The following is an 18,724-nucleotide window of genomic DNA, read 5'->3' as shown; positions in this document are numbered from 1 at the left end:
GAACTTATCTAGATGTGTGGTGAGCACTTTGACCCAACAAGTGCTTCACAGAAGTTTATAATGCAGAGCCGTAAAAATAAAAAATCATATTTTTTCACAAAAATGATCTTTTCACCCCCATTTTTTTATTTCCCCAAGGGTAAGAGAAGAAATTAGAGCACAAAAGTTGTTGTGCAATTTGTCCTGAGTACGACGATACCCCATATGTGGGGGTAAACCACTGTTTGGGCGCATAGCAGAGCTCGGAAGGGAAGGAGCGCTATTTTACTTTTCAATGCAAAATTGACTGGAATTAAGATGGGATGCCATGTTGCGTTTGCAGAGCCCCTGATGTGCCTAAACATTAAAAACCCCCACAAGTGACACCATTTTGGAAAGTAGACCCCCTAAAGAACTTATCTAGATGTGTTTTGAGAGCTTTGAACCCCCAAGTGTTTCACTACAGTTTATAACGCAGAGCCGTGAAAATAAAAATTCTTTTTTTTTTTCACAAAAATGATTTTTTAGCCCCCAGTTTTGTATTTTCACAAGGGTATCAGGATGAATTGGACCTCAAAAGTTGTTGTCCAATTTGTCCTGAGTATGCTGATACCCCATATGTGGGGGGGAACCACTGTTTGGGCGCATGACAGAGCTCGGAAGGGAAGGAGCGCCATTTGGAATGCAGACTTAAATGGATTGGTCTGCAGGCGTCACGTTGCATTTGAAGAGCCCCTGATGTACCCAAACAGTACAAACCCCCCACAAGTGACCCCATATTGGAAACTAGACCCCCCAAGGAACTTATCTAGATGTGTTGTGAGAACTTTGAACCCCCAAGTGTTTCACTACAGTTTATAACGCAGAGCCGTGAAAATAAATTCTTTTTTTTTTTTTCACAAAAATGATTTTTTAGCCCCCAGTTTTGTATTTTCACAAGGGTAACAGGATAAATTGGACCCCAAAATTTGTTGTCCAATTTGTCCTGAGTATGCTGATACCCGATATGTGGGGGGGAACCACTGTTTGGGCGCATGACAGAGCTCGGAAGGGAAGGAGCGCCATTTGGAATGCAGACTTAAATGGATTGGTCTGCAGGCGTCACGTTGCATTTGCAGAGCCCCTGATGTACCCAAACAGTACAAACCCCCCACAAGTGACCCCATATTGGAAACTAGACCCCCCAAGGAACTTATCTAGATGTGTTGTGAGAACTTTGAACCCCCAAGTGTTTCACTACAGTTTATAACGCAGAGCCGTGAAAATAAAAATTCTTTTTTTTTTTTCACAAAAATGATTTTTTTAGCCCCCAGTTTTGTATTTTCACAAGGGTATCAGGATAAATTGGACCCAAAAAGTTGTTGTCCAATTTGTCCTGAGTATGCTGATACCCCATATGTGGGGGGGAACCACTGTTTGGGCGCATGACAGAGCTCGGAAGGGAAGGAGCGCCATTTGGAATGCAGACTTAAATGGATTGGTCTGCAGGCGTCACGTTGCATTTGCAGAGCCCCTGATGTACGCAAACAGTACAAACCCCCCACAAGTGACCCCATATCGGAAACTAGATCCCCCAAGGAACTTATCTAGATGTGTTGTGAGAACTTTGAACCCCCAAGTGTTTCACTACAGTTTACAACGCAGGGCCGTGAAAATAAAAAATCTTTTTTTTTCCCACAAAACTTATTTTTTGGCCCCCAGTTTTGTATTTTCACAAGGGTAGCAGGAGAAATTGGACCCCAAAAGATGATGTCCAATTTGTCCTGAGTACGCTGATACCCCATATGTTGGGGTAAACCCCTGTTTGGGCACACGGGAGAGCTCGGAAGGGAAGGAGCACTGTTTTCCTTTTTCAAAGCAGAATTGGCTGGAATTCAGATCGGATGCCATATCCCGTTTGGAAAGCCCCTGATGTGCCCGAACAGTGGAAACCCCCCAATTATAACGGAAACCCTAATCCAAAAACACCCCTTACCCTAATCCCAACAGTAACCCTAACCACTCCTCTAACCCAGACACACCCAACCCTATTCCCAACCGTAAATGTAATCCAAACCCTAACCCTATCTTTAGCCCCAACCCTAACTGTAGCCCCAACCCTAGCCCCAACCCTAGCCCTAACCCTAGCAATAACCCTAGCCCTAACTCTATTCCTAACTCTAGCCCTAACCCTAACCCTAATGGGAAAATGGAAATAAATACATTTTTTAATTTTTTTATTTTTCCCTAACTAAGGGGGTGATGAAGGGGGGGTTTGATTTACTTTTATAGCGGGTTTTTTAGCGGATTTTTATGATTGGCAGCCGTCACACACTGAAAGACGCTTTTCATTGCAAAAAATATTTTTTGCGTTACCACATTTTGAGAGCTGTAATTTTTCCATATTTGAGTCCACAGAGTCATGTGAGATCTTGTTTTTTGCGGGATGCGTTGACGTTTTTATTGGTAACATTTTCGGACACGTGACATTTTTTGATCGCTTTTTATTCCGATTTTTGTGAGGCAGAGTGATCAAAAACCAGCTATTCATGAATTTCTTTTTGGGGAGGCGTTTATACCGTTCCGCGTTTGGTAAAATTGATAAAGCAGTTTTATTCGTCGGGTCAGTACGATTACAGCGATATCTCATTTATATCATTTTTTTTATGTTTTGGCGCTTTTATATGATAAAAACTATTTTATAGAAAAAATAATTATTTTGGTATTGCTTTATTCTCAGGACTATAACTTTTTTATTTTTTTGCTGATGATGCTGTATGGCGGCTCGTTTTTTGCGGGACAAGATGACGTTTTCAGCGGTACCATGGTTATTTATATCAGTCTTTTTGATCGCGTGTTATTCCACTTTTTGTTCGGCGGTATGATAATAAAGCGTTGTTTTTTGCCTCGTTTTTTTTTTTTTTTCTTACGGTGTTTACTGAAGGGGTTAACTAGTGGGCCAGTTTTATAGGTCGGGTCGTTACGGACGCGGCGATACTAAATATGTGTACTTTTATTGTTTTTTTTATTTTATTTAGATAAAGAAATGTATTTATGGGAATAATATTTTTTTTTTTTTTTCATTATTTTGGAATATTTTTTTTTTTTTTTTTTTTTTTTACACATTTGGAAATTTTTTTTTTTACTTTTTTACTTTGCCCCAGGGGGGGACAATACAGATCGGTGATCTGTCAGTTTGCATAGCACTCTGACAGATCACCGATCTGCGAGAAGTGCAGGCTGCTTCACAGTGCCTGCTCTGAGCAGGCTTCTGTGAAGCCACCTCCCTCCCTGCAGGACCCGGATCCGCGGCCATCTTGGATCCGGGTCTGGAGCAGGCAGGGAGGGAGGTAAGACCCTCGCAGCAACGCGATCACATCGCGTTGCTGCGGGGGGCTCAGGGAAGCCCGCAGGGAGCCCCCTCCCTGCGCGATGCTTCCCTGCACCGCCGGCACATCGCGATCATGTTTGATCGCGGTGTGCCGGGGGCGAATGTGCCGGGGGCGGTCCGTGACCGCTCCTGGCACATAGTGCCGGATGTCAGCTGCGATATGCAGCTGACACCCGGCCGCGATCGGCCGCGCTCCCCCCGTGAGCGCGGCCGATCGGCTATGACGTACTATCCCGTCGAGGGTCAGATAGGCCCAGGTCACCTCGACGGGATAGTACGTCTAAGGTCACAGAGGGGTTAAGCACTTCTGTAAATGCTGGAAGCTTGGACATAAAAGCCGTCCACATAATCAAATTAATTTTAAAAAATCATCTGAAAATCAATGAGAAAAAAAATAAAGATTAAACATATTTTTAGGCTACAAAACACTTTTTCCCCCCAATTTTTTTTCGGGGAAAAAGGGGATGCGTATTAGAGTCCGAATCTGAGGACCCAGGGCTGGGAGGAGGGGGGTGTTCGAGGTACTGTGGAGCGATGATGTGAGTCCCAGGCTGGAAGGAGGGGCGGTGCAGCCCTTTTTCCAGCTTTGGATGGGGCTCGCAGCATCGCCCCACAGCGTCGAACCTCTGAACACCTCTTGTGACCCCGTGCTGCCACCACCACCACCGCCGATGATCCCTCTTCGGTACGCTAAATTCGGACTGTAAGACAGATCCCCATTTGATGCATTCCCTATTTGCCTCCTGAAAATTTGGGGTGCATCTTATGGTCCAAGAGTTTTATAGTCCAAAATATATGGTGTATATATGTTTTTATAAATATTTGTATATATTTTATCTTCCGATTTGTTGATTTTTTAACATTTCCTTTACACTTAATTCTATAGGTGATACAGTCCTCATGAGATCAGCCCCTCGTAGACTGAACTAGGAGGACTGCATGGTACATACTGCAATAAGTGGTCACATTATCCTTACAGGGAATATTCCGTGGGTGCGACTGGGTCTTCCCTTAGGGTACGGATTTCCAGGGATCATCCCACATGAAGAAATCATAGCATTCGGGGCTTTGCAGCCTCTTTTCACAGCCTTAAAGAAAAGGAATCATGATCACATATCAGAATAAAGCGACATGGGGACACACATCAGAAGTCCACATAAGTCAGCCCACTGATCACCATCTATGGTATATCCAGCGGATACATCAGAACTATAAACCGGCCCAGATGATGTATTACTGAGCAGTTTTCATTACAATTATGGGATGGAATGAGTAGCTATAATCATACTATGATACCCAACCAAAAAGAAATAAGGAAACCAAGAGGTCAAAACTACAAAAAAAAACCCTAAGAAAATAAAAACCTAAAAAGATATTTTATTATTTAAAAAAAAATAAGAAAAAATGGTCAGAATCACAAAAAATATATGCCTATATTGCCCTGGTAGGCTGATGGCCTGCCTACCAGCGGAGGCTGCCACCCTAAATGAGCGAGGTTATTCCCCGCCCCAACAGGGACAGGAAACACAGAGGTCAAACTGCCCACCCCACTTCCTCTCTCCAGTGTTTTTCCCTTAACTATAGAGCATGAGGAGTTCATCTTATGGTGCTCTGTGGCCAGCAACAGACACTGACCTACATCCCTTTAGGCAGAGCAGCTGAGGATGATCGCTGCTCCTGTCTCCTCTGGGACATAGGACCTCGTCACGCCTCCTGAGCAAGACAAAGCATAGGGGCTGCAAGCTGGGGTCCTCCTCCCCTCTATGAATCCACCATGCAAATAGCAGAAGTGACGTCAGATGCGGTCGCAGGTCCTTCAACGTTACTTCCGCTTGCATTCCACGATTGAACGCACTGCTGAATACAGAGCACACAATGATTTTTCAAGGTTATGGCAGACCTATTATCTCCTGCAAGAGGTTTTCCCCTTGCTTGAGCCCATCAGACCATGGGAAGGAGAATCATCCAATCGGATGCTGTGCTGGAGTCCTTGGTTAAAATGACCCTGGACTGAATACACCATCAAGTAGTATCTTTCCTATGATGAGGGATCTTCGACTGTCAATAGTCAAACAGTGAAAAATATGTATGGAGGAACAGTCAAGACTCAGACTTGCAGGAAAGTCAGAGTTCCTTTACAAGCAAGTGGTGGGAAGAAGGCGAGTTACAGGTCCTTCTCAAAAAATTAGCATATAGTGTTAAATTTCATTATTTACCATAATGTAATGATTACAATTAAACTTTCATATATTATAGATTCATTATCCACCAACTGAAATTTGTCAGGTCTTTTATGGTTTTAATACTGATGATTTTGGCCTACAACTCCTGATAACCCAAAAAACCTGTCTCAATAAATTAGCATATTTCAACCGTCCAATCAAATAAAAGTGTTTTTTAATAACAAACAAAAAAACCATCAAATAATAATGTTCAGTTATGCACTCAATACTTGGTCGGGAATCCTTTGGCAGAAATGACTGCTTCAATGCGGCGTGGCATGGAGGCAATCAGCCTGTGACACTGCTGAGATGTTATGGAGGCCCAGGATGCTTCAATAGCGGCCTTAAGCTCATCCAGAGTGTTGGGTCTTGCGTCTCTCAACTTTCTCTTCACAATATCCCACAGATTCTCTATGGGGTTCAGGTCAGGAGAGTTGGCAGGCCAATTGAGCACAGTAATACCATGGTCAGTAAACCATTTACCAGTGGTTTTGGCACTGTGAGCAGGTGCCAGGTCGTGCTGAAAAATGAAATCTTCATCTCCATAAAGCATTTCAGCCGATGGAAGCATGAAGTGCTCCAAAATCTCCTGATAGCTAGCTGCATTGACCCTGCCCTTGATGAAACACAGTGGACCAACACCAGCAGCTGACATGGCACCCCACACCATCACTGACTGTGGGTACTTGACACTGGACATCAGGCATTTTGGCATTTCCTTCTCCCCAGTCTTCCTCCAGACTCTGGCACCTTGATTTCCGAATGACATGCAAAATTTGCTTTCATCAGAAAAAAGTACTTGGGACCACTTAGCAACAGTCCAGTGCTGCTTCTCTGTAGCCCAGGTCAGGCGCTTCTGCCGCTGTTTATGGTTCAAAAGTGGCTTTACCTGGGGAATGCGGCACCTGTAGCCCATTTCCTGCACACGCCTGTGCACGGTGGCTCTGGATGTTTCCACACCAGACTCAGTCCACTGCTTACTCAGGTTCCCCAAGGTCTGGAATCGGTCCTTCTCCACAATCTTCCTCAGGGTCCGGTCACCTCTTCTCGTTGTACAGCGTTTTCTGCCACATTGTTTCCTTCCAACAGACTTACCATTGAGGTGCCTTGATACAGCACTCTGGGAACAGCCCATTTGTTGAGAAATTTCTTTCTGGGTCTTACCCTCTTGCTTGAGGGTGTCAATGATGGCCTTCTTGACATCTGTCAGGTCGCTAGTCTTACCCATGATGGGGGTTTTGAGTAATGAACCAGGCAGGGAGTTTTTAAAAGCCTCAGGTATCTTTTGCATGTGTTTAGAGTTAATTAGTTGATTCAGAAGATTAGGGTAATAGGTCGTTTAGAGAACCTTTTCTTGATATGCTAATTTATTGAGACAGGTTTTTTGGGTTATCAGGAGTTGTAGGCCAAAATCATCAGTATTAAAACAATAAAAGACCTGACAAATTTCAGTTGGTGGATAATGAATCTATAATATATGAAAGTTTAATTGTAATCATTACATTATGGTAAATAATGAAATTTAACACTATATGCTAATTTTTTGAGAAGGACCTGTAGTTGCAGGCACAAACCTACCTAGGGAAATAAGAAATATTATTTGTCGACGGAAGACATGGAGGAAATACTCACAGCAGTGAGAACTACTAAGGATGTGAAGGAGGAGAAGACTACCCAGACAGTCCAAGACAAGATGTTTGGGGATCTTAAGACAAAAAAACTAAGAGAAAGAATGCTATTCCCGGTAAACAAAAATATATAAAGTTTAATATTAGATGAGTGGGAGCTTCAAAGAATCGCTTAGGATACTGAAAGAACTAAAAGATAGATATTTATTCCTCTAATGAAAATCTAAGTGTTGGTAGGAAATGCGAAAAGTCGATATCCAGGTGGCTAAAGTGGCAAAATAGACGACCTTGCCGTTTGAAGATTCCTCGCAACTGGATCATCAAAATGGACAGCCTGCTAAAGAAATCTTGGGAGACTTCAGCAGCCGTGTTGACCACAAATGTGGTGTCTACGTGCATTGTAAGGTCCATGTTCCGGTGGATGAACATCTCAGCGTGGGAACTTCGAGAGAAGAGCTATTATAATCTCTACCTCTTCTTTAGAAGACCACAGAATTCTCAGCTGACTCCTCTGCAGAGTTGGTAAGAACAGCAGCAAGGTCTTCAGTCTTGTCAAATTCAATGAAACGTGCACTATGGCTAAAGTTTTGCAGTGGTGACCGTCTCCAAGATAAAGCGTCTGATAAAAAGAAAACGTTACCAGAACCCAAGGTGTTCAGGAAGCAGCAATTTCGTCCCTTACAAAGTCAGCTCTCTCCATGTAGGGGAAAAGGGAAAACAGGGCACTGGAGCTATCCAAAAGGAGATAAAGGCAGAGAGAATGTCATCAAGATAATAGGAGGTTGAATTTCCAGATTCTTCTTCCTATGGCAGATGATCACTTGGAATCAATGGGTTCTAGAGTCTGTCAGAGAAGGGATGAAACTCAAATAATCCTCCAATCCTCCGCACAGCCCGAAAATAGCTTCCCTGCCATCACTGGAGTTACAAAACTAGTTTAAAATGAGGACATCAGAAATTACTCGCTACAGGGGTAATCTCCCCAGCCCCAGAAACGGAATACGGAACATTATTCTTGCATGTTCCTTGTAAGAAAACCAAACGGAACATACAGGATGATAATAAACTAAAACCCCTGAACGCGCACATAAACTACTGATAACTCAAGACGGAATCACTAAAATCCACCATTTCCTCAATAGGGGAAGATTTCGTGATGGTGAGCATCAACCTACAGGACACCCATTATCACATTCCCATTCACCCGGCCTAGCAGAAATACCTGAGGTTTTCAGTTACCCAAGGGCATCAGGTGCTCCACTTTCAGTTCCATGTCCTCCCATTCAGGATTTTGTCAGCACCTCGAGTATTTATAAAGATCATGGTGGAGGTAGTAGCGTCCATCAGAAACCAGAACATCTGTATCATCCTCTAACTTAACCTCTTTCTGATGATAGCCCCGTCAGTTTGAATACTCGAGGAATACATATGACAAACACTTCAAATCCTGACATCTGTGGGGTGGCTGGAGAACTATCAAAAGTCAGACCCAGTCCCTTCCACTAGAATGATCTTCTTAGGGATTCTGTTAGATTCTCAAGATCAGATATCCCGGTTACCAAGAGACAAACACATCCAGTTTCCATCAAAAGTAACAGCTTTACAGGATCAGAAAAAAGTAACTGAGGTTCGCGATGTCAGTCTTGGGCTCTATGACCTTGTGTACTCAGGCAGTAGCTTGGGCTCAGGCCCACACAAGAATCCTAGAGACGCACACCCGACGCACACCCTATCCTCCTGAGACGGATTCACTGGATCACTAAACAAAATCTATTTACTGGGCAGAGTAAAAGCTTCACTCATCTGGTGGCTCAATGCAAGAAATCTGAAGAGAGCAGTATCCTGGAATCAGTATCCTCTATCGACCATCACAACAGATGCCAGAAAAAGAGAACGGGGAGCCACAGTCTCCCAGGCTTCGATCCAGGAGATACGGTCTCAAAATATCAGTCTATGGTTATCCAATTTCAGAGAACTGAAAGCAGTGGAGGATGCCCTCAGGCTGCGGTGACCTTGTTGCAGGGAATTCATGTAAAAATATTCTCTGACAACATGACCACGGTAGCTCACCTATGCCACCAAGGAAGCACGAGGTACAAAAACCTAAAGAATATCTCAGCCATCTTTTTTGTTTGGGCAGAGGGACATGTCCTCTCCCTATCAAAACTTCATTTAAAGGGTTCCACTAACGTCCAGGCAGACTTTCTCAGCAGAGAAATCATACACCCAGGGAAATAGAGCCTAAATACGGAAGTATTTCAGTTGTTGGTAAAAAAATGGGGATCCCCAGCAGTAGACCTGCTTGCGACCCGTTAAAGGGAACCTGTCACCCCCCCAGGCGTTAGTAACTATAAGAGCCATCTTGTGCAGCACTAATGCTGCATTCTAACAAGGTGGCTCTTTTAGTTCTTGTTCGTTGCACTGCAGAAATAATCGCTTTTTAAATTTGTCCCTCATACCTTCAAATCGTCCGGGGGGGCAGGTCTTTCCCTCCTAATCCAGACGCACCACATCCGCCACTGCGAGCCGGGCGCCGCCTTCTCGGCGTTATTCAATTCTCCAGGCGCCTGCGCTGTCATATTCTGCCTTGGGCATGCGCAAGTCGCGCTGCCCAACCACTGACATCACTTGATGTCTTGCTTACTGCGCCTGCGCGGCCCAATATCCCGCCCTGCAGTCTCTTATGATTTATTCAAACTGCGGGGCTGGGATTCTTGGGCCGCAGGTGCAGTAAGCAAGACATCAAGTGATGTCAGTGATCGGGCAGCGCGAACTGCGCATGCCCAAGGCAGAATATGACAGCGCAGGCGCCTGGAGAATTGAATAACGCTGAGGAGGCGGCGCGCGGCTCGAAGAGTGACGGATGTGGTGCGTCTGGATTAGGGGGGGGAGACCTGACCCCCGGACGATTTGAAGGTATGAGGGACAAATTTAAAAAGCGATTATTTCTGCAGTGCAACGAACAAGAACAAAAAGAGCCACCTTGTTAGAATGCAGCATTAGTGCTGCACAAGATGGCTCTTATAGTTACTAACGCCTAGGGGGGTGACAGGTTCCCTTTAAAATACAAAAGCTAAATACTTTGTTCTGCCTAAATCTGAACAAATTCACACACGACTGGAACTTCAAACTGGTATATGCTTTCCTGCCTATTCCTGTTCTACCAAGAACATTACAGAAAATCTGAATGAACAAGACAAGAACAATCCTAGTGGCACCACTCTGGCCAAAGAAAAGCTGGTTCGGGACATTGAACAGCCTAAAAATAGAAGGTCCCCTGATTCTCCCATCAATCAGCAACCTTCTTCACCAATGGGCCAATTTATCACCCAGATTCTCAAGCCTTGCGACTTGCAGCCTGGCTTCTGAGTCCATCATCCATAAAGCTAAGGGTCTCTTGGACAAGGTTATAGATACGCTTCAGAAAAGTAGGCAGCTAATAACAAAATTCCATCTATAACAAAATATGGAAAACATTTCTATTCTGGTGTGGCTTTACCCCTCCGGATCATCTACGTCCAAACATGGCCAAAATTCTAAACTTCCTACACAGTTGGCTGGAAAAGGGATTAAAAACTAGCACTCAAAGTCCAAGTGGTAGCCCTTAGTTCATATTTTGACCAAAGCCTGGCAGATCATTGTTGGATCAGGTTTATGAACGCAGCTAATGATGAGCGAGTTTGCTCGGATAAGGCGTTATCCGATCATGTTCGGCGTGCTCTAATACTATGTTTGAGTCAACGTGGCTGCATGTCTCGCAGCTGTTCAAGAGCGGAAACAAATGCTGGGATTGCCTAACCAACAAACGCTCGCTCATCACTAATCGCAGCTTCTCAACTACAACCAAGAGTATTCAACTTGGCCCCGACCTGGGATCTGAATGTAGTCTTCAAAAGGTCTAACACTTCCACCATTTCAGCCTATAGACCGACAAACTGTCCTGGAAAGCAGCTTTTTTAAGTGGCAATCACAGCACAATCAGTGAGCTAGAGGCCCTCTCGACCAGAGAACCTTAACTCTAGAAGAGAGGATCATTTTCTGCCTGGATCCATCTTTCCTACCTAAACAAGCCACAGAGTTCCAAATGAAAATATTTTACCCAAATCCATCTATCAGTAAAGAAATGAAGTTCCATATGCTGGACGTATGTAGAGCTATTCTTCACTATCTCCAAGTGTCAAAAACCTGGATAAAGGATCAGTGCTTTCAATTATCGGATCTGCAGAACTGCTACCTAGTACTCGGCCATACCTTCTCTAAACATTACAGACTAGACAATGTCTAATGCAGACTTGGACTTTGGGAGAACAGTTCTCCAGGCCATTGTCCCTCCAAAAAAATTGTCTTTGGCATTCTTCCTGTGGTGCTGTCGTGGAGGGTGACTTGAGAAAATAAATTAAGACTTACGGGTAATTTGGTTTCTAGGAACCCTCCACAACAGCATGGGTAATTGCCACCCTAATATTTTGTGTCATTTCTTGGTGTAAATAAATATTGAAGCATTCATACTGGTATGCCCTTTAGAAAAACACTGGAGAGAGGAAATGGGGTAGGCTATCTGACCTCTTTGCGTTTCCGGTCCCTATTAGGGTAACCTCCTGTGGTGCGGGCATGGAGGCAATGTCGTGGGCTCATCTCATCACTGCTGCCAATGTTAGGACTCGCAATTAGACACTGGTTGCTTTCCCTTACCAATGTGGGGAAAAAAACCTCTGTTACGTAGATACCTGCTCCAGGATTCTTCTGCTGCGTTTCTTTTCAGTTTGGTTTATTTTAAAAAGTTCTTCGATTGGCTTATAATTTGATGCATCATGAATATTTCTAAACAAAAAAAAAAAGATTTTAATAGTCAGAATGTAGAGGTTTAGCGCAAGCAAACATTGCACAGAAGAGTCGGCTGCGTCCATATATCCCTGCACCAATACCATGTCATATGATACGTAGCATAAAGCTAATAATAATGCATTATTTACAGCTCATAATTGGATTAAATAACAACAAAAAAAGAGTAATAGTCATCTTACTAACTCATGATACTGACATGTAACCTCTGCAGCTGAAAGAAGAGACTGGCGGGGCCCTGGGGGAAGAGGTGACAAATACTACGCATGCCACTTGTGAACCCAAATCTGATGTGTGGATAAATGACGGCGAGGCGGGAAGCAAAAAGAAGCAAAATTTACTGCTACAAAATTGGGACGATTGCGATCACATTTTCAAATGCATCATGAATGTGTGCATAAATAGATCGACTTTGCAAACTTGTGAAATTGGAGCGGATATGCAACATTCTAGTGGGAATTATATAGGAAAACTAATGCAATATGGGAGAATAGCAATTAGAGAAGTTACAAGAATTACAAAGTTAACACGGGAGAAAAAAAAAAAAGTCCAACAAGGGAGGGGAAAGGACAACGGGAAGGGGCGCATGTACAACCACAAGGCATGCTGGAGTCCACCTTAAAATAAGCAGTGGGCACAATGTGTGAGGTGGCGCCTGTGGTCGGGTCTCATCGCTATTCTATAGGTAAGTAAACAGCGTTTAGAGATACATTTCAATGGATTTTTTTGTTCTAAAGCTCATATACGATTGTGGTGGGTCCAACGCCTTGAGTATCCTTTCTTTTACTAACAAATCTCATGAGGGCCAACTGGAATCAAACTCCTCTGGATTTCATTCTTGTTACTTTGTGTTTTTCTTGTAAAATAGAACTTTTAAATAAATTCATATATTCGTAGTCACTAAACAATGAGTGAATCTTTCGTAAAAGGTGGATATACAATAGCCGGTATTTATTTGCATTTATTATTTCTGCTGTTAAGATTATTGTTTTTCTCCAAACTATGGACCTACTACCTGGACCTTCTCAGCCCCCCCGTGACTATTCACTGCACAACCCTGGTGACTCGCTACTGTAGGAAAGCCAGGTAGGACAGGGTTAAATCCTAGCAGTACAGGTCCTGGTTATGTGCAGCCGGATAGCTATGACTAGAAGCAGCCATATGTTCATTTTGCAGAGGCGCTGATGGGCTGTTATGACAGCCGGGGGTCTGCTGATGACCCTCATGCCCGTCATCACAATCCTCTGGCATTCATAGGAGACCGTGATTTCTGCTATAGATAGTAGGTCTGAAGCACTGCTAGGTGTAGCACCAGTGATCAGAAGATCACAGCTTTCAGTCTCCTAAGAGGACTATCGAATAAAGTAAAATAAGAGGGTTTTAAAAAACCTATATAAAAAAATAAGTAAATAATAAAGGTTATTATAATAATTTTTATTATTATTATTATTAATAATACACAAAAGGTCAAATCGCCTCCCTTTTGCCCCAAATAAAACAATAAAAAAAAACACATTCGGTATTGCCGCGTTCAGAAATCTCTGCTCTATCAAAATATTAAATAAATTAATCCGATTGGTAAAATGATGTAATAAGAAAAGAAAATAAATACAAAAAAAATAAATAATCAGAATTACATTTTTTTTGGCTTGCGCCACCATTGCAATAACAGGCGACCAAAGCATCGTATCTGCCCCTAAATGTTATCAGTAAAAACGTCAGGTCGGGGAACAATAAGGCCCCTTTCACACATCAGTTTTTTTGCTGTCAGTCACAATCCGTTGGCTCGACGGATCCGTCGCAGATTGTGAAAAACTGATGCAACGGATTCGACTAGCGGATCTGGCTAATTGGATCCTAAATAAATCGGAGCATGCTCAGTTTAAAAAAAAAAAAAAAAAAAAAAGGAATCCTTCGACGGATCCGTCGCTGTCCGATTTTTCGACGTACACAAAAAACATTACTTTGTCCATTGTCTCCGGCCGCCGGACAAACAATTTTCGACGGATCTGGGGAACGACAGATGAAACGTGAGGCCATCCGTCGCAATCCATCGCTAAATACAAGGTAATAAGAAAAAAGCAGATCTGGCGGCATCAGTTGCCGAATCAGTTTTTTTTTCAAAATTCGACGGATTGTGACTGATAGCAAAAAACTGATGAGTGAAAGGGGCCTAAGCCCTCACCCAGCCCCAGATCTTGAGAAATTAAAATGTTATGGATCTTGGAAAATAGTGACAAGAAAAAAAATTTCTGAATTTTTTTCACCACAAATAGAAACTATAGCAGTTTGGCATCTGTGTACTCGCACTGACCTGGAAAATCATACTGACAGTTCTGTTTTACTATATTGTGAACATGGTAAATAAACAAAACACAATTGTAGACTTGCACTTTTTTTTTTTGGCTTTTTCACTTGGAATTTTTATTCAAGTACATCACATGATAAAATGAATGGTGTAATTCAAAAGTACAACTGTTCTGCAAAAAAACAAGCCCTGACATGGCGATCAATAAATCTCACACTGTTTTGACACAAGAATCCGCTGCCTGTGTGAGCTCCAGTGCTTACCGGAGTGCTACCGGACACCATACCCCGCCATGGTGCGCTCTGCACGCAGTCACTATTGCACATCACTCTTCAATACATGAAATGGTGCAGTCATTTGTTGGTATAATATAGTGATAATTAGGATTATTCCTGGCTTCTTAAATAGAATCTGTGTCACAAGGTTTATGCCACCTAATCTGAGAGCAGCATAATGCAGACACAGAGACCCCGATTCCAGAGAAGCATCACTTACTGGGCCCCTTGCTGATTTGATAAAAATCTCTGTTTTATCAGCAGGAGATTATCACTACCACTAGAGGACTAGTAACCCTGCTGCCATGTCAGTCATCCTCCATATTCATGAGCTCTGTATAACCCCGTCCCCCACCACTGATTGGCAGCTTTCTGCCTATTCACAGTGTACACAGAAAAGTGGCAATCAGTGGTTTGGGCGGAGTTATATAGAGCTCAACATTCAGAGAACTGTAGAAGATAAAATTAGGATTTTATCAAAACTACAGCAAGTAGCCCAGTAAGTGACACATCCCTGGAATTAGGATCTCCGCCCCTATACCATGCTGCTCTTTTTTAGGGTAGCAAAGCCTGATGACAGATTCCTTTTAATTAGAAGGGTTTTCCTATCTTATACATTGATGTCATATTACTACTATAATGACATCACCCTATGATCGGAGGGGGTCTGATCTCTGGAACGCTCACATAAAAGGATGCTGGTTTGAAGCGGTGCTTGTTTATTTTTGCTCCCCTCCACAGTGGAGTCCGGCCTGCTGCCAAACACTGTGTCCCCTTCACTAACAAAGGCCGGACCGCCACAGCTCAGACAGTTATTGCATATACCCAGGGCTGTGGAGTCGGTACACCAAACCTCCGACTCCTCAATTTCCATGACCCTGACTCCACGAAACGGGCTCCAACTCTGACTCACAGCCCTGCATATAATATGCAATCACTTTTTTTTCCTTTCTAAAGCCCTTGCTGTCTGCCTGTGTATAGTATATCTGCATCCCAGCTATTGTATGTGAGGTCCAGGGATGGTATCACCAGCGATCACAGAGCAGCAGAGCCCATGACGCAACGAGACACTGTTCCCGTCTCTCGAGAACACGACACCGGGGCTCAGAAATCTCAGGGGATCACTTAGCACATGTACACTGTGTACAAAACGCACTTGTACGTTTACAGAGACTTTAGTAGGAACACCAAAAAATATCGTATTATCAAAGAATGTTACTGTAATGATCCCAACAGGTATTACATTAGACAGGTCCTTAGTGGTCCTTCTGGATCATTGAATGCTACTGTCTTCACCATTGATTATAACTAAGCAGACGGGCATTTATTGGAGAAAAATATTAGAAAAATTGGAAGGTAAAAAACAGCTCAGTGATACCGGGGATCAAGGGATTTAGAAATCCATGTCAAATAGCAATTTATTTCCTACTAAAGTTTTGGGGCAACTGTCAGTTTAATTAATATAAGTGACAAATAAATGAAGACCAGGGCTGGTGATGAGCGAGAAACATAGCTGGTACAGCAACAGCTGTCTAAGGGAATGAATGGTATGAAGAGCAGTCCTCGTTTCTTCTGGGAGAAGAAAACCTGTCTGTGCAATGTCGGTCAACATCCCCAGGAAAAGAAGACACTGAGTCAGTATCAGAGAGGATTTTGACCCGTTGATGATCCTCCCAAAGCGAGTCAGGGGCGTCCAAGGTGGTCTGTAGACTTTCAGGTTCTACGAGTTGGAAGAAGCCTTGGTCTTGGTGAGAATTTTCTCCAGGTAAGGGATAACGGCAATCCCCCCGTTACGGAGAAGGGCCATGACTGCGGCCAAAACCATGTGAACACCTTGGAGGCCATTCAACTTATAATAAATCCTCATAAAAGTGAGAAAACATCAGGCCCCATGGAATGAGGAAACATATAACCTATACACAAACATCAGAAGCCAAAAAGTAATATAGAAAAGTGCTTATTTTATTGACCTCAACAATCAAAAAACATATATTGCGGTGAACAAAAATGGACAAAAAACATGTTCTACCACTCCAGGAATCAAGAAAGTAGGAGCCAAAACATAGGGGTGAGTGTCCCTTTAAATATACAAATGGGCATATGGAGTTATCATCTACAGGGAGGATTAGCTTTGTAAAAAATGTCAAATTATGTCATAATAATCCATATGGAAACATAATACTTAATGTATATGTGGGATAGAAAGGGTATGACTATAATCCTTGTGGAGTGTGTCAATGACTGCCTTCTGGACATCTGTCAAGTCAGCAGTCTTCCCCATGATTGTGGAGCCTACTGAAACAAACTAAAGGACCTTTTTAAACGCTTAGGAAGACTTTGCAGGTGTTTTTTGTTAATTATTCTAATTTACTGAGATAATGACTTCTTTACACCTCAACATGCAAAAAAACAAGACCTCATTTTTCAATGTTGAGAAAAAAAAAATTCTAAAAGTTATGGTTCTGGGAAAAAGGGGAGAAAAAAATTAAAGTGCAAGAATGAAAACTAGGTTTAAGGTAAGAGTAGGAGTAAGGGTTGTCCTGGGAGAGAACAACGGTCCATGACGGTAACATAGCAGGGGATAACCACAGTAGATAATACAGTGTGGAAACTAAAAAAACTAATTCACAAAAAGATGCAAAGATCTGCACCACAGGAAGCTGGAAGGGAGAGTAATAATTATTTCTCCGCGTGTGCTAGCATTACATAACGGGCTGGAAATCAGACGGGAACCCGCAGGCGTCTCTACGGACAGAGCTGCAATTACACCAGTCGAGTTTGAAAACAACAGAACACTTAATTTCCTCCGTGTATGTTGTCGCCGTCCCTCTGATAATTGTCCTCTGACTAGTAAAGATGTAAGAATGTTTAAATCTTCCTATAATGATCCCTTTGGTGATTCCATTTCCCTTTTCCGTCACCATCATTGTCAGGAGGATTAAAGCCAATCTAAACGATATATCATCGAGGTCCGTCAGACCAGGAGTGGGAGCGGCGGGTATAATACACCTCTCTCCTATTAGTGAGGACACACGTGCCCCACAAACGCCTCTGGAGGGGACATCACTGGCCCAGCTCACCTCCCCTTTAAGAGCTTCATTTTGAACAGAAACAAAAACTCAATGAACGTCAACAACGCGGGAACGTTTCCCTATTCTCTAGTGATTTTCATAGTATAAGAAACTAGGATGCAAAACAATTGGGGAAAAAAATGACATTTTATTTGGTATGTAAAAATAATTCATCCAGTGGAATTTAGTTATGGCGACCGCAGCCGTTCTTTTGATTCCTTCTAAGAACGTGTACTTACCTTATTAAGTTGGTAAAATTGCAAAGTGCATGTAAAAACAAGAAACTTTGCAGTTTCCTCTTATTAAACATCCTCTCTTGAAGAGAGGGATCTTTCATTCTCATATCCGGGCGGTCTGGCTCCTTCGGTGCAGCGACGTTGTGAATGGTCATCGCACAGAAGCACAGCCACAGGTGATCGTGTAGCTGCGGGAGCACTTATCCGGCTGTCAAAGAGGAAGCGCTATCATTGGAGGCGCTGACAGCGGTCAAGTGGCCGCAGTCTCCAAGAAGAAGGTAGAGATAGTTTATTACCGTCACTGCCTTCTCCATCACTGTATACACAGCAGTAATAGGAGGTGTTGACAGCAGTCAATGGACCATCTTGCCATCAAGTGACTGGAGTGCCCATAGAGAAGGCAGAGATGGTTTATTACCGTCTCTGCCTTTTCCTTCACTGTATACACCGCACTTAAAAAGCGCTTTGTACGCAGTAATTGGTAGGCGCTGGCAGCGCTAATTCCTCCGTAGGAGATTCACCCAGCTCTGCTATGCAACTAGGAGGCTGGATTTCTCTTGTACCTGAGGTTAATATATCAGTCACTTTCCCCACCGATATCACCCAAAACCAGTAACAAAGACAAATAAAAAGAGAAGGTGACCGTGACATAAAAATTAAGACCAATGTATCACAAAAAAAGACACAAAAACTACTTGAATATTTGAAGGAGCCTTTTTTTTTTTTCTTTTTTTACAGACTGCTGAAAAGTCACCTATACAGAACATTAAGTGTAAGCATAGTATAAGACCTA

At 43.0% G+C, this 18,724-nt stretch overlaps 1 protein-coding gene across 4 annotated transcripts in view; it reads right to left on the bottom strand.

The window, feature by feature from the left end:
• The window catches only part of PROSER1 (proline and serine rich 1), a 61,212-nt gene that overhangs the window by 28,581 nt on the left and 13,907 nt on the right, over window positions 1-18,724 (bottom strand). For all 4 annotated transcript variants that reach the window (XM_077298174.1, XM_077298175.1, XM_077298173.1 and 1 more), the window contains 2 exons: window positions 11,927-12,020; window positions 4,327-4,437 (listed from right to left, as the gene is read on the bottom strand). In XM_077298174.1, the coding sequence (XP_077154289.1) occupies window positions 4,327-4,437; window positions 11,927-12,020 (205 nt within the window). The remainder of the gene's footprint in view (window positions 1-4,326; window positions 4,438-11,926; window positions 12,021-18,724) is intronic.

Source organism: Ranitomeya variabilis, chromosome 3 (assembly GCF_051348905.1).
Source record: "Ranitomeya variabilis isolate aRanVar5 chromosome 3, aRanVar5.hap1, whole genome shotgun sequence".
In the NCBI taxonomy this organism is placed as follows: Eukaryota; Metazoa; Chordata; class Amphibia; order Anura; family Dendrobatidae; genus Ranitomeya; species Ranitomeya variabilis.
Note: the sequence above shows the minus strand (reverse complement) of the source record. Positions and strands in the feature narration are given on the sequence as shown.